This window comes from Salminus brasiliensis, chromosome 24 (genome assembly GCF_030463535.1).
Source record: "Salminus brasiliensis chromosome 24, fSalBra1.hap2, whole genome shotgun sequence".
In the NCBI taxonomy this organism is placed as follows: domain Eukaryota; kingdom Metazoa; phylum Chordata; class Actinopteri; order Characiformes; family Bryconidae; genus Salminus; species Salminus brasiliensis.
In genome coordinates this window covers 27,656,834-27,677,470 of record NC_132901.1, presented here as the reverse complement: position 1 = coordinate 27,677,470, position 20,637 = coordinate 27,656,834, and the positions used below count along the sequence as shown (strand labels likewise).

The 20,637-nt window shown below is 41.5% G+C and overlaps 2 protein-coding genes across 2 annotated transcripts; one reads left to right on the top strand and one right to left on the bottom strand.

Moving 5' to 3' along the window:
• Nucleotides 1-7,209: 7,209 nt before the first annotated feature.
• LOC140546589 (kelch-like protein 33) lies at nucleotides 7,210-15,542 on the top strand. The gene is made up of 4 exons (XM_072669966.1): nucleotides 7,210-8,590; nucleotides 10,216-11,155; nucleotides 13,111-13,281; nucleotides 14,891-15,542. Exons 1-4 carry the CDS (start codon nucleotides 7,411-7,413, stop codon nucleotides 15,411-15,413), a joined length of 2,814 nt encoding a protein of 937 aa, XP_072526067.1. The 5' UTR covers nucleotides 7,210-7,410; the 3' UTR covers nucleotides 15,414-15,542.
• A 1,879-nt stretch (nucleotides 15,543-17,421) lies between these two features.
• On the bottom strand, nucleotides 17,422-19,530 carry cbln11 (cerebellin 11). The gene is made up of 3 exons (XM_072670671.1): nucleotides 19,343-19,530; nucleotides 18,177-18,311; nucleotides 17,422-17,711 (listed from the first exon to the last, which is right to left on the bottom strand). Exons 1-3 carry the CDS (start codon nucleotides 19,521-19,523, stop codon nucleotides 17,428-17,430), a joined length of 600 nt encoding a protein of 199 aa, XP_072526772.1. The 5' UTR covers nucleotides 19,524-19,530; the 3' UTR covers nucleotides 17,422-17,427.
• Between the last annotated feature and the right edge of the window lie 1,107 nt (nucleotides 19,531-20,637).

Genomic DNA, 20,637 nt, shown 5'->3' with positions numbered 1-20,637 from the left:
GACGTCTGAGTGGTCTTGGTCTTGCTGTGTGGAAACATCTCAAATCTTTTACTGTAATGTGTATGGAATGGAAACGGAAGCTCCTAAATGCTTTAAGTGTAAGGTACATTAATTGACAAAAGTATTGGGACACCTGCTCATTCACTGTTTCTTCTGAAATCAAAGGCATTAAAAGAGTCTGTCTCTACTGTCCAGAGAAGAAGGCTTTCTAGGAAGGCTGTGAGAATTTGATTGTATTCACAAGAGTGTTAGTGAGGTCAGGATGTTGGATGAAATCTCCCAACTCATCCCAAACAAAAATATTGGATGGAGCTCCTCCACCATCATTCCAGAGAACACCGTTCTCCACAGCTCCTCAGTGCTGGAGGGATTTATACCCCTCTAGCCCACGCCTGGCATTAGGCAGCATGGTGCTAATAGCTTCATGTCTTTCAAGTAGCTGAATGCATTCATTAGAAAAGGTGTCCACAAACCTTTGGACATCTAGTGTAACTGTTACAATCATACAAGCATCTTTGAAGTACCTTTTTGATTTTAGGTGTGTAGCATTCGGCATTCAAGAGAGTTCATTAAACCTGCAAATAGCAGAAAATATGTTTCTGTATTTTGTGCTTCACTTGGATTTTAACCACGACAATGGTGGACAGTGTTTGCCCAAGTCGTATAATGGAAATTGACCTCTAAAAAGCCATGACAGCCAGCACTGAAAACATGAAACTAGCTAATCATTGGCAGTAATGTAGGAATGAAGTAAATGCATCAATGCAAATCATTTACAATTATGAAAAACATGAAGCTGCATCTAATATTAGCAGTAAAGCCACATTTCAGCTCAATCAATCAGTATTAAGATCCAAACGTCAAACCCATTTAGATTTAGAGTTTATTTCCAAGCATATTTTTACCAAACTATCAGTAGTTGGATCCCCATTGAGTTTTTTTGAGGAATTAAAGGCATTTGCAGATAAGATTAGGGGCGACCTCGTTCAGTAGGATTTCAACAGGAAGCATTTGGTGATGGTATTCAAGCCTTTCGCTGTGGAGAGATCTATTTATTGCAGAACAAAACTACGAGTGCCACTCATCCATCCCGAGAGGATAGAAATCACGATCTGAAAAGAGAGAGAGAGAGAGAGAGGGAAAATGTGAACGAGAGAGATACATAATGAAGAGATGGGAGATGGACTCTCAGGAGCTGAAGCTGAAGGACACCTTCATCAGCCAATCAGCATGATTCATAAACAACATTCAGGAGGAGAAGTGCTGGTCCATATGGTGTTCCCTGGTTCCCTGGTTCCCTTTCCTGAAGCTAATTTCCATAGCAACCATCTGTTTTGTGTGGAGCTTTGCTTTGATTGCTCATCTTCTTGAGCCTTGTTAGACTGTTTCCCAGGATGCCGTGAGAAAGCAGCATCCACTGCTGTGTTGGAGTAAGGAGGCCAGGCCGATGTTCTTGCACCTTTGCTTCTGGTTTTCAGGTAAGTAATTAGATGTAAGTGGTATTGTATAGAGTTAGACTGGACCCTGGACCATTTCTGTTGGTCCATTTGTCATGAAGTGCTCACACAATTGTTCCACTCCAAAGGTTAATCTTTTCAGTGAGTGTCGCTCCATGTAGCCCATGTTGGCTCATAAGGTATGTTTTGGATCGTTATCCTGTCTAACAGACGATTTGGCATGGTTAGCATCCAGAATTTGCTGGTATTTTATGGAATCAATTCTTCTCACTGCCTCATATTGTAATATTGCTATTGCCACTGGCAGCAGCACAACCCCAAAGCATGGTAGATCCCCCCACATGCTTCACAGTTGGCAAGGTGTTCTAAACATACCATTGCATTTCCATTGATTGTGGAACCTAAGAGTTCTGCATTGACTTAATCAAAATTCTAAATATGGTCAAATAAGTCAAATTAATTATTGTAGCAAAACACCACAATAACGATATCAACAATATCAACAATACTGATAAAATATCATTATATTGCCCACCTCTAACCAAAGCTGTAGTAGTACATCAGCCTGTAATATTACTATTGCCACTGGCAGCAGCACAACCCCAAAGCATGGTAGACCCCCCACATGCTTCACAGTTGGCAAGGTGTTCTAAACATACCATTGCATTTCCATTGATTCTGGCCTAAGAGTTCTGCATTGACTTCACCAGTCCACGGCAGTTGTTCCCGAAAACTTATCTGGCTTGTCGAGATTGGCGGTCGCATACTTCAAACCTGGAGTTTGGCGATGCCTGTCTTACCAGCATGCAAGCAGTTCTCTTCAAATTCTCCGAGTTTTCTTAGACCTCTTTCAGACATGCACGGTAATCTAGAACTTTTCCTAGAAATTACCCGGAGGAGTATGTGTGAATGCAAATGTCTGACTTATGTGTACCGGACATTACCTGGACTTTATCCTGCCAGTCGCTTCGTACAAAGCCCAGCTAACGTATGAATAGAGCAGGTGATGTTTTGGCAAATTTAGCAGCACAGTGTTGATGAGATACTACCGTTGCCAGGTGTAATCAGGCTCTTCGTGTAATGCCGTGCCCCCTGCACCCGATATAGAGGCATCGTCCCTTGTTTAAACAGTGCAGAAGATTTTTCGTACATTAACAAGAACTAGAGTCTGACACAGAAAATCTCTAGCTGTACGTTACATGTGAAAGGGCAACTCCAGAGTTTAGAGATCTTTCAAATCTCATCTTGACTTCCACAGTTCCCCTGAACTGCCATAGATCTGAGCCATAGATGGAGTCTAAAATGTTCCATAGCTCACATTGGGAATTTAGAGTTTCTGTTTTTTAAGCAGCAAGGGAAGAATTCCCACCCTGGGAAACCGCCAGGTAAATAAAATGCAAGAAATAAATGTTAACTTAAGTAAATGTTCCTCAGTCATTAAAACGGCTTTATAACCACTTGTGTTCGTAATTTTCTTTTGATATTATTAATATTAATTAATTATTATAAATAAACACATGAAATACAGACCACCATAGCTAATTTTATGTAGTAAATACGAATTAAAACGAATTACGAATCAAATAAATCAAATTAATTCTGATCTGAGTAGTGGTTGGTGTGGTGATACCAACAGATAACACCACTACCTGCAACTGAGCTACCACACCATGTGGGAGACTGGGGTTCAATTCCCAGTCTGGGTGACTATGCTGCGCTACACCTATAAGAGTCCCTAACACTACATTGGCACCTCTGTAATACGAGTAACCTTGTAAGTTGCTCTGGATAAGAGCATCAGCTAAATGCCATAAATGTAATGTAATGATCATTGTAGCAAAACACCACAATAACAATATCAACATCATTAATAACACTACACACTGTAGAAACTGCAAGCCTTCAGATTGGATTCAGACATTTAGCCCATTGTTGCCCATGAGTTTTAGCTAAAGGTTTGAAGAGTATTTGTAAAGAGATTTTCTGAAGCTTGGAAATTTGAACTGTTTCTAAATAAATAGGCCTCAGGCCTGATTTGCTTGATTTGCTAAGAAGATCTGAGCCTTATGGAGTCTAAAATGTTCCACAGCTCACAGTGGGAATTTAGAGTTTCTATTTTTTGTTGTGTTCTGAAATTGTGACTCTCAACAGATGCAAACTGCTACTTGGCTACTTAGGCCAGCCCTACTTGTGACCTTCACCCTTAATAAAGGGGCTCTCTAAGAATTTGGTTGGTTCCATATAAGACCATAGTAGTTCAAATAACCATTTAAATAATTACCCCTTTTAAAATCCCAGCCTTAGTACACTCTAATACAGACAGTGCTGTAAATTCAGACTTTTAAGACAACGTATTTTTTAAGTATTCAAGTTCACAACAGATGATTGGACCTGCCAGCAGTTGCAGGTCATTTCAGAGGCTGCATGGTTCTTTATAATAGACAACCTCAATCAGCTTGACTCTATAACATCAAAGTGCAAAGAAACATGATATCTTTTGATGAAATGGTGTAAAAACCAAAAGAAAACTGAGTTACAAGGTTCAGAGGTTCTGGTAGGACAGTGCCAATATTCATAAGGTCATCACCCCATGACTGGAAAGAATATGACACTGAGCTGAAACATGCCACAGAGCTGACCCTTAACGTGTAGTGTTTCCTGCCCGAGAGATGAAGAGATCCTCCTCCGCTCTCCTCTTCCTTTCTGTCTCTCTCTCCAAATGGCCTCTTGGCACCTCAAGTCGGTTCCCAGTCCAAGGCCGGCTGCCGCATTTGCTCCTCTTGTTTGTATCACTTAAAGCACTGTGGGTATTCCATCTGTTGTCTAGTGTATTCAGTTTCCCCAAACACAGAGTGACACAATCTCCCAGGACATGCAGTAGCCAAATCCATGATGCTACAATAGAGTGTCTGTGTGTGTGTCTGTGTGTCTGTGTGTGTGTGTGTGTGTGTGTGTGTGTGTGTGTGTGTATAATAGAGATTGCCCAGTGGGTCAGGCACAGATTTCCCCACAAAATTAAACTGAACAAATGCACGTTCCTAATTCTCGTTCCTAATTTTAGCAAACGCTTCTCTGACTGTAAACTATGTAAACCCTGTTTACATTTCAAAAGGACAAAAGTATTTGGACACCTAAACATTTCACCTACCCCAAAGGTCTGGAGCTCTGCTGCAGTTATTGAGTCAGTTGGAGGCTTTTCTGCACTCTGCTCTGAGCTCAGCACTCGGCCCTGACCCCGCTCTGTAACTTTACGTGGTCTGACAGACACTCGGTGGCTGAGCTGCTCTCTGTGAGCTGTTCCTCCTAAACTCTTCCACTGTTCAATAATAACACCACTCACAGCTGATGGAGGAAGATCTAGGAGGGAAGGTCTAAATTTCACCAGCTGACTTGTTGTTGTTGGTGCAGCGGTGTCTCCTATTACATACAGAACCACGCTGGAGCTCAGTGAGCTCTTCAGAACCTCCCGTTCTTTCACTGATGTGTGAAAGAAAGACAGACTGCAGGACTAGAGGCTGATTTTATACACCTGTGGCTGAATGGGACTGAATCAAACACCTGAATCTGATGATTAGAGAGGCGTGTCCAAATATTTTTCTATGTAGTGTCCATATATGAACCTATTCAGTCTACCACAGTTCAGCCCCACCCATTCACTTTGGATTTGCAGGAACTTGTTTCAGCGTAAACTGCTTTTTAATGAGGCTAGCCAATCAGAACAGAGCTTGTTTGCATATATCACTCTATTAAACAGCCTGTTAAGCAGCAAGGGAAGGATTCCCACCCTGGGAAATGATCAGATAAATAAAATGCAAGAAATAAATGTTAACTTAAGTAAATGTTCCTCAGTCACTAAAACTGCTTATAACCATATATGTTCGTTATATATATATATATGTGTAAGTTTCTTTGATATTATTAATATTAATGTTATTATCATTAAACACAAACCACCATAGCTAATTTTAGGTAGTAAATACGAATTAAACCAAAATATGTCTAAATATGGTCAAATAAGTCAAATTAATTCTGATTGTTGTAGCAAAACACCACAATAACGATATCAACAATATCAACAATACTGATAAAATATCATTACATCACCCACCTCTAACCAAAGCTGTTGTAGTAGTACATCAGCCTGTTCCCTGTCAGTGCCAGCAGGGGGCGCTAGTACTTTAAGGCGTACAGGCATACCCCATTTAAAGAGTTCTGTTTCACTGTATCTTGGTTCAGTAGCTGCTGGGTGAACTGCACTGTTGATCTGAGGTTATTCATGTTAAATTAGGCCCATAAACAGATTCTTCACTTCTAGCGTTTGACCCAGATACCGCTGTCTGGCTGTGGAGAAGCAACTTGATTCCTCCTGACTCAGTAAGAATCTAATGCCTCAGGCTGTCACATGCTCCCTCAGCCTCCTCTCCAAACCCTCCTAAATATTCAAGGTCATGAGAGGATAACGCCAGGAACTTCCACACTGACCTGAACACAGTTTTCAAGTTCAAGCCTCTACAGAACCGTGGGGGAACCTTAAATCAGTAGCATTCAGTAAGATTATTACTTATCACTAATAAACTGGTTGATGAATGGTAGGAAAGACTGACCAGACAGTGAAGTGACCAACGCCTCACTTCAGGGTTCTTCGAGAAGGACCATAGAAGGACCACATTCTTAATAAAACGTTAGGAGTTATGTAGTATCTTTAACAGTGGAACTCTTTTTGGTTCTCTATCAAACCATTTTTTCAAAGTTTCTTCAGAGAAACATCTACAAGAGGTTCACCACCACAGCATTAGAATACTTCCCTACGCTGTCAGGGTTCTATATACCCTCACTGCTTTACTCAGGCATCCTGGAGAACCCCCTTTTTAGGGGTGCACATTTTAAATGTTTGAGATTTGTGAGTGTAGGACACTTTTTGTAAAGTTTAAAGAACCTAGAACCTTAACGTCGTTTTACAATGAAAGCTGAAGCTATAATGGAACTGTTGGTGATGCTATACAATTTGACATTTCTAGAAGGTTCTCTAGAGGTCCTTCAACCCAGATAATGGTTTTTTGAGCTGTCCTGGTTCTTTGTAGAACCATTCTTCCACCAAAAGAACCCTTGAAGAACTCCCTTTGTAAATGTCATGTTTGTGAGATCTGTGAGAGTTTAAGCGTTTAAAGGAGGCGTTCTAGTTTCTAGAGTTCTAGAGTTTGTCCTAGAACCTTAACATCAACTCAAGGTTCCTTAAAATGTTTTTTTTTTTTTTTTTTTTTTTACATTTTACAATTACAGCGTTGGTACTAGTATTTTGTAATGTACATGAGAACCTAGATAAGAACTGTTTAAGTAGGCAAAGAACCATTTAACCCGAGTTCTTACAGAGAACCCTTGAAGAACCCCCTATTTAAGAAGGTTTTAAGAACCGTCATATGCTCTAGCTTCTACACCAATTCAAATGTTCTTCCTAGAGTCTTCCTTACATGTTGTGGAGGTTCTTTCAAACGTCTCACACTTTAAATTGATGAAGGTTGAAGATTTTAGGGAGCTAAACGTGGTTCTTCTAAAGCATCTTATGAAGAACCCTTCAGTGTAAGAGTGCAGGTGATCGAAAAAAGTTACAAGCTGGCAATAATTCTTAGACTGCTCTGAGGTATGATGTTTATGAAAGTAAGTGGTAAAAATAGCTTGTGTATTTGGGAGGAGTCAGGTGGGGTGAGGCAGGGGGGGGTTCAAATGAGCCTGATGGCTAGACAAACGAGCCAGATGGTAAAAGTGTGAGAACGTGAGGGAGGAGAGAAACATTGTGGATGTACAGAACAGTGACGGGGGGAGGCTCAGTAGGTAGCTACGTCTTTAGAAAGTCAGTGGAAGTCATTCTTCTGGAACATCTTCAGGGATTTAGCTAAAGGCAGATAGAAGAAGGGGAGGGTAATTTCCTGAGGAGACGCGGAGGTGAAGGCTATTTATGGCTGTGGCTAACCTTTGTCCTTTGAGGGACTTATCAGACACCCGGGAAATGGAGAGAGGGGACAATGAGAGACGGCCAGGAGAAAGACGAAACGGAGGGGAGATAAGTGGGAATGACATTGGCTGGATGGACACAAATGACCCGGAAGAGGATGAGAATATTGAGGAAGATGGTGGGAAGCCAGAGGAACATCCAATAATGGCAGTGCAAGGAATTGGGCTGCAGAGTGAGATGAATGCTGGAAATGTTTCTGACATCAGTAATGATGATGATGATGATGATGGCGATTATGATGATGGTGAGAGTTATACTCTTTCTTCTGCCTATAGTGATTATGACAACAGCAATGAAACATCTTCTGCTGATAATTACAGTGATGGTGGTTATGACGGTGGTGGTAACAATGGCAATGCCATCCTTTCACCAACCAGTGGTGATGAGGCACAAGACTTGAGTGATTTTGACGGACTCTTAGGCGAAGATGATGGAAGGACAGGGTCCAGTCCAGGACAAGGCCTGGAAACAGAATGCTCAGAGCGTGAGAAGAGTGCAGACAACGAAGAAGAACATCACTACAGTGAGGACAGCGATGATGAAAGTGACACCATTAGTGAAACAAGTGAGGAATATGAAGAATTCCCAGAAAAGCTTTACAGCCACCCTTCTTACCCAAAAAAGTTCTTTCAGGCTTTGGAGGCAATGAAGCAGTCCTCGTTCCTCACTGACCTCCGCCTGACCACCAACAGTGGGCTTCACTTCCGGGTTCACTCTCTGGTCCTGGCTGCAGTGAGCACCCTTGTCCAGCAGATTCTCCAAGAGAGGGACGAAAAGAATGAGTCTGAGATGCTTTTAGGCCTGGGCCGAGAAGTGTCTGATCGGGGTCTGTCTGCAGTGCTGGAGTTTGCCTACACTGGAACCATCGCTGGTCTCAACCGAGAGTCTTTGGCCCAGGTTAAAGCTGCTGCTCTTAGTCTGGGAGCTCCGAGGGTTCTGGAGCTCTGCAGGGCAGAGGATGATAGGGAAAGAAAGAGAGGTGGAAAGAAGAAGATGGAGGAAAAGAAGAGCAGAATCTCAGCCGAGGAGCAGATGAAGATCAGCCTGGGATCCATTAGGTGGCTGTGGGAGGAAAGAGTGGGATGTGATATGGTGCTGGAGGCTGAAGGACATATGTTTCGTGGTAAGATGTGAAAATGATGTCCGAAATGTTTCTCAGGGTGTTTTATGTCTCAACCAATGCATTGTCTAATTTGTGGTGTAACTGACGGCGTTGTGTTAGGCTTTGATTGATTATGGCCCCTTTTCCTAGTTAAAACTGGGACATTCCCTGTATACTCTTACCAGTAATGCTCAGGATTGGTGTTTTCCCTTTTGCAAGTCCTTGTATCTCCTATTTAACCTGAAAACCTCAATTGTTGCTTATTTAGACCAGCTGTCCTCACATATTTTGGACCTTTGTGGATAGTTACTACTGTCACCACAGCCCTCCAAACCCCACCTCACCCCTCCTCACTCTAATTTGACAGACCAGAATCTTGTCTTACTGGAAACTTGTCCATTTTGCTAGCTTTCCCTGAAGACACAATACATGTGACATTAGATACACTTGCTCATGGGATGGCTGTGACCTGTAATTGGTTGGCATGTACACAATATATGTCCAAATGTTTGTGGACATCCCTTCAGATGAATGCATTCAGCTATTTTAAGTTGTACCTATTTCTGACACTTACAGCTCTGGACAAAATGAAGAGACCACCCTACACCTCCCAGTTTCTCTGGTTTTACTATTGATAGGCAATGCTGTATTTCATAAACCATGGACAACATTTCCCCTACATTCCAAATAAAATCAATATTTGTAGAAATATATTTGCAGAAATGACAACTGTTCAAAAACAGTCTGAACTCACATTCAGAATCACTATGGTGAAATAATAACCTCGACGGCCAATCACAGCTCTCATGTCTCGGCCGGCTCTCCACTAGTCTTTCACATTGCTGTTGGGACTTTATGCCGTTCATAGTCTGTAAATTCAGCTAATTCAGCTCTGTTTGATGAAATGTCTGGAATAAAACGGCTGCCAAACACGTAGAGATGCTAATTAAGAAAAACAAAGTGATCTCTTCATTTTTTCCAGAGCTGTATGTGCAAATGCACACGCACAGCCTGTGTAGTCCCTGTAGAGAAGTACTGCCAATAGAATAAGACTCTCTGGAGCAGATAAACATCATGAAGCTATTGGCACCATACTGCCTAATGCCAGACGTGGGCTAGTAGAGGGGTATAAAGCCCCCCAGCATTGAGCTGTGGAGCAGCGGAAGAACTGTGTTCTCTGGAATGATGGTGGAGGAACTCCATCCAGTACTTTTGGGATGAGTTAAGAGTTGGAGAGAAGGTGGGGTGGTGATCATCCAACAGTTATGCTCCTACAAAATCTAGTAGAAAGTCTTCTTCTCTGGACTACAGAGACCGTTACTCCAACAGTAGCAGGATCAGCTCTTTTTTAATACCCTTGATTTCAGAAGAAACAATGAATGAGCAGGTGTCCCAATACTTTTGTCCACAAAGTGTATAGCATTAAATAAAGTCTACCATGCCATGGCCCCCAGTTTGAGAACCACAGAGTTTGACCCCACTGTATCTTAGACCACTGTATATTAGATTTTTAGACTTCCCAGGTCTTGTTTAGGTAAAATATCAGCAGGATTTGAACTCGACCTTGTGTTCACTCTTAACCCCTTCCCATTCAGCCTGTGCTGGAAAGTAATCAGTGTCTATTGCTTTTTTGTGCTAATCAATAGCGCATAAGGTCCTCCTGATTGCGAGCAGCGACTACTTCCGTGCCATGTTCTGCAATGGAATGAGGGAGAGCCAGCAAGCCTCAGTGACCCTGCTACTGATCGGGGCATCGGAGCTAGGGTTGCTCCTTGAGTGCTGCTACAGTGGAGCTCTTGCTCTGGACTGGGGTTGCGTATTTGAGCTGACCTGCACCGCCCTTCAGTTCCAGCTCCAGCCTGCCCTCTCACTCTGCCTCAGATTCATGCAGCAGGAAATCGACGCTCACAGTTGTCTGGACGTAGCGGCCTTTGCCGAGGCTTACGGGATGAGCGACTTGCAGGGCCTGGCTGAAGACTTCGTCCTTAGGCATTTTGAGGACGTCGCTGCCACACTAAAGTTCCTGGACCTGCCTGTAGAGAAGCTGAAGATGTACCTACGCAGCAATTCCCTTTGCGTTGCGTCCGAGCTGCCTGTGTTCAAGGCAGTCGTGTCTTGGATCGGGGTCAATCCCAGGAGGAGAGTAAGAGAAGCCAGGGAGCTGCTGGCAACCATCAAGTTTCCCCTTATGACCTTCAAGGAATTCAAAGAAGTGAAGGCCATAACCTCATGGCCTAAAATCGACATTGAGGACTTGTATGACTCCCTGCTGGAGGAGTTCTGCTCCAGTACCTTTAATGTGCATTCGGACTATAGGACCTACCTTCCTAAAGAAGTCTTGGTCCTTGTCGGTGGGGAACGGATTGCGGAAAACCTGGACAAGCGAATACCCTGCAGGGACATATGGTTCAGCAACTCCTTCCGTAACCATGTGGGCATGATGAAGAGGGTGGAATGGAGGATGCTGGGAGACTTACCTGACAAACCGAGGTTCAGTCACAGTGTTGGAGTGATAAGAGGGAAGCTTTATGTAGTTGGGGGACGGCACTATTATGGAAAGACTGACACCATGAAATGCACCTATAGGTAATGCAGCAAGAGGCCAAACTGCAGTTCATTATCATAACAAGGAATTCCACTGATTGCCTGAATAACTCATTGACTAAGATAAACAGGCCAAGTCAGAGAGGGTGTGGAGGGAAATTGTAGAGACTTACTGACTTGTTTACAGTGGTGGTGATGATAACCAGGGGTTAAATGTCTACAGTGCAAATGTAGCCACTTTATTTACCTCCTAAACACTACGATAATTAACTATAATTATCAAATGTAATATTGGTAACGATGTACTCGTTATGATGCTACACAGAACCTGTTCTTTAAAGAACTAGCTACAACAGGTGTTCAATGAAAAACCTGTATCTCAGGAGGAGGCAAAATGGCCTTAACTTTGAATGGAAGTCAATGTAAAAGAGCTTATTCCAAGTCATTTAGAACATTTCTATGAGTCCATTCTTCCAGAAGTATTTACACATTGTACAGAAGCAGATACCGGTTTCAGACCATGGAGAAAACCAAAATAATGCCTTTTTATAGAACCCACATAGAACCCCCTCTTTTTTTAAGAGTGTAGAATAATGGTACATCTGAAAACAGACAGAAAAAAAGACACCCTTGCCACACACAGAATTTACCTCTCCACCGTAAATACATAACATATAATATACATAAAAAATAAAATAAAATGACCAGAAAATTGTCATAAGTGTCAAAGAATATCTATCTATCTATCTATCTATCTATATATCTTATTTACTTATTGTTTAATTATTAATTATTTTTTATTTTACCCATTTTCTCCCGAATTTCTCCCGCCAGTTAACTCATAAACCCATAAACCCATCAGAGGGCAACCAATAACAACATAAAAAAATACATCATATATACAAAAAACAAAAAAAGACCAAAATATTGTCATAAGCAATTGGCACATTAGTGGTGGGTGACCATGGCAGCCATTTTAAAGTCGGCCATTTTGGATCCAACTTTAGTTTTTTAAATGTGAAGAGGGTCATGTGACACATCAAACTTATTGAGAATTTCACAAGAAAAACAATGGTGTGCTTGGTTGGTCACGTAACTTTATTCTTTCATGAGTTATTTACAAGTTTCTGACCACTTATAAAATGTGTTCAAAGTGCTGCCCATTGTGTTGGATTGTCAATGCAACCCTCTTCTCCCACTCTTCACACTGATAGCAACACCGCAGAGGAAATGCTAGCACAGGCTTCCAGTATCCGTAGTTTCAGGCACTGCACATCTCGTATCTTCACAGCATAGACAATTGCCTTCAGATGACCCCAAAGATAAAAGTCTACTTTCCAGGAAACTGTTCATCTAGGAATGCTCAGACCTGACACCCATAAAGTTGGGGTTCCAAAATGGCCAACTTCAAAATGGCCACCATGGTCACCACCCATCTTGAAAAAAATTCCCCCTCCCATATACTAATGTGCCACAAACAGGAAGTTAATATCACCAACCATTCCCATTTTATTTAGGTGTATCCATATATATGGCCTACCCTGTATATATATTATTTATCCTAAATTTCTCCCGCCAGTGAACTCATAAACCCATCACAGGGCAACCAATACACTTGAAGGACAGTGCCGCTCTGATGCCTCGGCCAGCAGATGCCAGTGTCGGCCAACTGGAGTGCTGTGAGAGCAAGGCTCTGTACCAGGGCCTCGGCTGCCGCAGCATGACCGGGATTCAAACTAGCGATGGCCTGGTCATAGTGACAGGGCCTTATTCTGGTGGACCACTCGGGGCCCTTGAACACACTCATATTTTTGTATAATTTCTGTGATGTAGCTTTTGTGGGCATTAAATTCTTCACGTCTGGTTCTATTCGCCACCATTGTGAACAACTGTGTCAGGGCAGGTTAAAATGTAGAAAATCAGTGGAATTCCTCTTTTAAAGACTCATTTTAGTGTTTTTTTTCTGCTTCACGTCTGACGTTCTCCTCCTGCTGCAGGTATGATCTGATGCAAAACAGCTGGCAAAGGTTGGCTGATATGAATGAGCGGAGGGGCAGCTTCGCCCTTGTGGTCTTGGATGACAAAATATATGCCTTAGGTGGAGACAGAGACTCAGACGCCAACATAGAGAGTGTAGAGGTCTACTGCCCTGATGGAGACTCCTGGAGGTAAGAACAATGAAGAACCCAGAGAGAGAGCGAGGCAAAGGACTGCAGGATAACATCTAACATGGATCATTTACGCAGTTAAAGAGTTAAAGTAGAACCATGCTTTTAAATTAACTATGTTTTATCTTAAATATGTTGATATTTGACAGATTACTGTAGAAATGACTGAATTTACTCTTATGTTGCGCTCTTAGAAAGTGCCCATAAAACGGAAAAGCCACTTTTCTTCATTTTAATGAAATTAAGACTTTGCAGTGATGTGTAAATATCGTTAAATTATCAAAACAGTTTAGCTACAGCCCCATTAGTGCAAATCTAAACTCTTCACAGCAAATAATCCTGATTTTATCATCAGTGTTTATATAGAAAGCTGGGAAATTGAGCAAGGTTATTGGACAGTAGTGCTGGTCCAATAAGGGACCAATTCTGCCCCCCAGATTCTTCAGTCAATCAGCAAAGACCCGTTTGGTGTCTGACGTGTGCTTCTTTAGTCTACAACAGGAGATGCTAGACTAATAAATTGGTTCCGGTTCTAAACCATATCCATTTACCAGACCTGTATAAAGTACTAGAGCCCCAGACCTGAGTAAAGGTATAGGTGCTCTTTTAAAAAAGTGGCCTGAGTAGAAGTAGAAGTTCTTAAGTGGAAGTACTAAAGTACTCAACATTTTCTGTACTTAAGTACTGCAAGTAGTTTAGTATTCTAAAAAGTACTACTTAAGTACTGAAAGTAAAAGTACAGTACTGAGTTCTGTAGTTCTTACAGAAAGCAGTCAAAAGTTTGGGTATCAGTGTTTCTATTAGTTCAGATGCTCAGACTTAAGCACAGTTAAGCCAGTTCCTCTGGCTGTAGTAGGAGGACAGGACTGTCATGAACATGAGTCTTCAGTTCACTCTCTAAACAAACTCGCCCAAAAGAGAGAGAGAGCTGAGCAGACCTGACTCGACCCGCCACATACAAGAGTTTCATCTGTAAAACCAGTGAGGAGCAGCTCAAACCCCTGAGCTTCACTCTCTGTAAACTCTGGTTCTTCTTCCATTTGGAGATCTAGCGTTAGTGTCCTCACTGCAGCAGTGGAGTGAGAGGAAGCTCACGGTTCGATCGCCTGTTCTGCTCAATGCTGAGGTGGCTTCATCAAACCCGGTGATGGCGCCATCTAGCGCTCTGGAGGTGATGATGTGGGTCTGAAATGATTCGTATTGTTTATATTTTTGTGTGACGATGCAGCACATGAACCAACAATGTAACGGAGGAAAAGTGGAAGTAGGAGAAACAACAATACTCAGATACTGTATTTTAGTACTTTTAGTACTTAAGTACAGTAGTAATTCTAGTAGTAAGTAATTCGACTCCTTACTATACATCCCTGCCATTTACTAAACCAATGAAGATCTGGAGGAGCTCTGAGAGACCGGTTAAGAGACAACCTAGGTCTAGGTCCAGTGCTTCTTAGCAACACTAGCCTAGCATCTCCCATTGTAAACTATAGCGGCACACATCAGATACCAAACATGTCTCAGCTGAGTGACTGAATCTGGGGTCCGAGATCCATCATGTCATTCGATTTTTCCATCAAACTAACTGTTATCCTTCACCCTCCTCCTCCAGCTTTGTTCACCCTCTGGACCAGGCTCTGAGTGGCCACGCTGCCAACGTCTGGAACGGGAATGTGTACATCTCAGGAGGCTTTGACTGCACATACCAGTGCCTGGTCTCCATGTTCCTCTACCACCCAGAGAAAGGCACCACCTACCTGGAGGACATGTCCCAGAGCCGGGCTCAGCACTGCATGGAAACCTTCCAAGACCGCCTGTACGTGGCCGGGGGAGTCTCCGGTGCTGGTGGGGAATTAGTCGATCAGCTAGCCTGCGAGTTCTATGACCCGGTCAGGGATGTTTGGGCTGCCATCATGCCTATGTCCGTGCCGCATGTCAGTGCGGCGTCTGCAGTGTTAGAGGGAAAGGTCTATATCCTCGGGGGCTACTGCCAGGAAGACTATAGTGACACCAAGCGGGTGCATAGGTATGATCCTGCAACGCAGTGCTGGGAAAACATGTGTGGAACGCCCGGCCCCACCACCTACATAGCAGCCTGCGTGCTGCTGATCCCCTCTCACCTGAGGCAGTTGTAGAGAGGCTGGCTTGCTGACTGCTGTCACCGAGACCCTCAGTGCTGTACAGTGTTATTTTTGTATTGACTGCTTTACTGTTTTCTTTATACTGCGCTTCTCAGCCGAATAAACGGTTATGAAGACCATAAAGGTGTCGAAGCACGTCTGTGACTGTCCTTATTCATGGCAATAATGATGCAAACAACCTGATGTACATAATTTAGTGTCTAGCGCCCTCTTGTGGAGGATTTTCTACCTGCAACACATAAGTGATTAAGTTGTGCAAAGACACTAAACAACGTCCTGGGCTGAGACAGTTTTCTCTCTTTTTTATTTTTTATTTTTGAGGCGTTGCCCGATGGTTTATTGTCATTATTAATGTATTTTGCATAAATATGACTATTTTATGATATTATTATACTATATAACTCCAAACACCACAAGCAGAAACTAGCTCTAAAGGCAAACACTTTAGAGCTAGCCGTGGAAGCACCTAGAAAATAATGCACCCTAATGAATAATGTTGAAATCTCACATAGCTGCTTTTATTTTATTTGTGGGACAGTGGTGGCTCAGCGGTCAGAGCACTGGGCTTTTAATGACAAGGTTGTGGGCAAGCTGCCACTGTGGGGCCCTTAAGCAAGGCCCTTCACCCTCCCTGCTCCCTGGGCGCCGCAGCGATGGCTCCCCACTGCTCTGGGCAGGTGTGTTCATGGTCACTCACTGTGTGGGTCCTCAGGGAATGACTTGGGAGCGCCCACACCTGTATAAGTTGTGAGGTTGAACGCTGGCCAGTGTGCTCATGGCTAGGCTAGGCTAGAGTTCGAGGGAGGCCTGACAGTGGGTGCCAGATGGATGGGATGTTCCATTTGCAGGAATACTTCATAGAAGGCCGCAGTGGACAGTGCAGTGGATACTCACGGGTCCCTACTGATCATGACCAGCGACAAGAGACATCCTGCAGGTCAGTGCAGCATTCTTTAGCTTCCATGTGACATGGCAAAAGTCGTGGGACATGATAATTCCTGTCCCATGACTTTTGGCATATCCGTGTACTTATAATGATTACAGGAGTATTGTATAATAGAATATATTAAATATTTATTAGTTGTATCTTCTTTACTTGATTTGCTTATCTGAATTTCCACTGCCTGTTCCACTTTGTCTATAGTATTCTGCCCTGGCCCTCATCAGCCAGGTAGCTGAATGTCTTTTAGTACAGAAAAGTGCTGCAGGTGTGTCAGAGGGGTGGCTCACATCAGTGACACGGAGAAAACAAGGACAGAAAAGTCTAGAAAAAAAGATTTCTTAAAAAAAAAGCCATGATAATAATAATAATTCATAATTCACACTGCTTATAAACTCAAATTGCAAAATTACATTTAGGAACCTCTTTAATAACAGTTGCAGCTTCACTGGTGGTTTAAATAGTGTTTATAAAGGCGATGCAGTCATGGTGATCCCTTGTTCCATTCACCACCATTGTGAAGGAATCTGAAGGAGTCGTTTCTCTCTACAATGACCCACAATTTCACCCCAAACCCCAACTCTGAATCACTGTTTACATCTAAAAGTTATGAATTATTATATATTCTGAACAGTTTTTCTGTTTAAGTATACGGCCCATTCTAGGATTGTGGGTACTCACCGGTCAGCTCTGTGATCATTAAACTGTTCAAACCATTTAAATCATTTAAACCAGTAACAGGGTTGACATTTTCCACCATTATGTGCCTTAACCTTGAATGCGGTTCCACACTGCTTGGGTAAAAACTGAATTTTATAGGTTTTTAACTCATTATTATTTATTATAAACTGAAAGAGAGATTCACTCAATATCACAATAAGAGATCTGATCAATAATTAATATACTGCTGATTTATCCTCTACATTTTATACAAAATAATGAGTATGAATAATAATAATAATCATCACTGTTCAAAACACAAACCCAGTCGACACACTTACATTAAACATCTCCAGAAGAACTTCAACAAGACGTGATCTGATTATGAAGAAAAAGTTCAGACTGGCATTAAATGGGATACAGCAGATATCCAGTGAAGGTGGAGTAGTTATATCGGTAATCCACAAAGATCCAGGAGCGAATCCAGAGGTTCATGTGCACCTCCTCTCCAGCTTCCAGCTGCATCACAGCTCCATTGGACGCATTGTCGTTCGTCTCCCCTGACCCGTACTCATACGACGACACAAATCGTGAACCTCCTTTGAAGATGCTCAGACCCATATCGTGGGATGCAAAAGTGTTGCCGGAGTATCTGAAGTAGTAAACTCCTTTAACTGGGGCTTTAAAAACACCTGCGACCGCAAAGGTAGGCTGGGTTAGAAGAGGAGGCAGGATGTGATCTCTACTGGGTTCATTTATTAGACACAGCTACACCTCGAACTTCCATATATATATATATTCCATATATATAACATATTCACTCATATTTATCAAACTTAAGTAAGATCTTAAGTAGATCTGGGATCAGTTAAGGTTCACTGAATTCATTTAGTCGGCTGATGGAGAGGTGATCAGCACTTTTGCTTAATAATGAGGCACACAGTTTCAGTATCACACCAACCGTGAATCTGCAAAACAGCTTTATAATAGGACGACTTTTTCAATGGAAGTCAAGGTAAATTATACCAGGTCATTTTGGATTTTCTATTGGTCCATTCATCAGGAAATTCTGATACAGTATAAAGAACAGCTGTCAGATTCACATTATGGAGAAAAGTGATTTTTTTTAACATAATGCTGAAATATTATATACAAACCTGTTGCTTGGTTGTACGCATCTCCAATGTTGGTGAGAACATTATCAAATATGAGTTTCGTCTCAGTTGGGAACGGACCCCTGTGGGAGTTCACTGTTGAGCTCATGGAAGCTGTGAAGGCCACTTTAGGATGACCTGTCAGAAGAAACATCAGCGGGTCACAGGAAAGTCTGAAGGTCGCTTCTGTAATCTGATATCTCACACAGATCCAAAACCCTCACTCCTGCCAGAAAACAAAAGCTGGAGTAAACTGCCTGGTGGGTGGAGGATGGTGATGGGAATACAAGCCACATACTGTATACGTCTTTACTGGTTGTGAGTTGCCACGTCAGTGTGCTAATTAAATAAATCCTAAATAATAAATCATTTAAAACTAAATACATACGAATTAATTACATACATAAGAAAATACAATCAGATACATGTTTTCTGACCCCTTGTGGATTATCTGTTTTATTATATTATATCACCAGAAAAATACAGACAGATTTGACTTAAAAATGACTTAAGTAACTTAATACTTAAAACATTCTGTACCTAAATTCCTAAATTCCTGATGTATCAAATATAAGACATCATTACATTTCTATATACAAAATAATATTGAATAGTATTGCATTTATATATTAAAAAAAATTATTATAATAATAATTGGTCAGAAAGTCAAATATACACTCCAGAATTAGAATTTTGAGTTTCTGCTTTGTCTAAAACACAAATATAGCCGTTTACTGTGCAGCCAGTCAACTTCTACACACCATCTGAGTTTAATATGACACACATATAATGTTGATGATGGCAAAATTGTGATTTTCCTAAAATGATAATAATAATAATAATAATCAGTTCTCAGGGGACTATTTTGTCTTAAACTATGTGATGTGCTCGAACCTTCTGGCAATGATTTGATGCTTCAGGCTGTAAAGGATTAAATAAACTGAATATGGACTAAATGTGAGCATAGCTTTTGATTTAGCAGTTTACGAACCTCGCTGCTTATTGTTGTGAAATTTACTATGAAAAAAACTTAGTAGCTGTTATTGTCCTAGATTATACAATATATACATAGTTGTGTGTATATACATATACAGTTGTATAAAGATACATTACATTACATTACATACATAACAGTGCGTCTCAGTTTGGAGAGGATCTTCAGCACCTACCTGTGATCTGCTGCTGTAGATCCTGTACTAAGCTCTTCTGCTCGGTCAGTTCACTCCTCACAGTGTGGAGCTGTGCCGTCAGGCCTTCCACCATGGCCTGCAGCTGCTGAAGCTCAGAGAAGATGTTCACTTTGGGCTTCATGATATCCACGTCCTCTGCCTTACACGCGTATAGCAGCATGAACAGAGCGACCTGACTCAGATTCATTCTTCCTAACCTGTCCGAGCTTCTCCCGCTGGAACTCAGGGTGGAAATCCACAGTGTTGGAGTGAAGGTCTGAGTGAAGTCTGAAGCTGGTTTGTGTGTGTGTGTACTCTCGGGTAATGATTGCTAGTCTTATGTGTCGTAATGTCGTAAAAAACAAGAGGGACAAAAACTTCGGGATTTCACAAGTTTGGAGAATGAGCCAATATTTACTGATTACAGGCCTTCCCGTATCTGTGTCCTAATGAGTGAAGGAGACGCTGGTATCTGTGTTAACTCATTAACACAGTGTTAAGCTCGTTTCTTTTATTTTTAACAGATAAAAATATTCATTAAAAAAAGATTGATATGATATATTCATATATTTAGAAAAGACTGCATTTTATTGACTGGTTTAGATAAAATGGGAGCTTTATTTATTAAATTAGATAGACCTCTGCCACATGAGTGTGCTAATTAAATAAATCCTAAATAATAAATAATTCTAAACTAAATACATACAAATTCATTACATACATAAGAAAATACAATCAGATACATGTTTTCTGACCCCTTGTGGATTATCTGTGCTCTGCACACACCAGAAAAATACAGACAGATTGTACAGTACTGTACAGATACAGATTGACTCATGATAAAAAATATTGTCTGTATAATTGTTTTAATTCTGTCTAATTAAATGACATTAGTCTAAATCCAGCACTAATATGCAAATATCTACAAAACTGCAAATATCCTGAAGCCTAGAACGACTACATGCAGGCTCGTATTTTACCTGTAACTGTGAGTTTGTTGTTTTACAATTGGACAAATGTGCACAATATTGTACTATAGTAAACTGCCTGGTGGGTGGAGGATGGTGATGGAAATACAAGCCACATACTGTATACCTCTTTACTGGTTGTGAGTTGCTTAGACAGACCTCTGCCACATCAGTGTAACAATTAAATAAATCCTAAATAATAAATCATTTAAAACTAAATACATACAAATTAATTACATACATAAGAAAATACAATCAGATACATGTTTTCTGACCCCTTGTGGATTATCTGTGCACTGCACACACCAGAAAAATACAGACAGATTG

Coding starts and splice junctions, on each gene's coding strand:
- cbln11 (XM_072670671.1), bottom strand. CDS start 19,523: ATGCTGCTATACGCGTGTAAGGCAGAGGACGTGGATATCATGAAGCCC. Junction 18,312..19,342: donor TCTACAGCAGCAGATCACAG/GTAGGTGCTGAA, acceptor TTCTTCTGACAG/GTCATCCTAAAGTGGCCTTC. Junction 17,712..18,176: donor TGCGTACAACCAAGCAACAG/GTTTGTATATAA, acceptor TTGCGGTCGCAG/GTGTTTTTAAAGCCCCAGTT.
- LOC140546589 (XM_072669966.1), top strand. CDS start 7,411: ATGGCTGTGGCTAACCTTTGTCCTTTGAGGGACTTATCAGACACCCGG. Junction 8,591..10,215: donor TGAAGGACATATGTTTCGTG/GTAAGATGTGAA, acceptor GCTAATCAATAG/CGCATAAGGTCCTCCTGATT. Junction 13,282..14,890: donor CCTGATGGAGACTCCTGGAG/GTAAGAACAATG, acceptor CTCCTCCTCCAG/CTTTGTTCACCCTCTGGACC.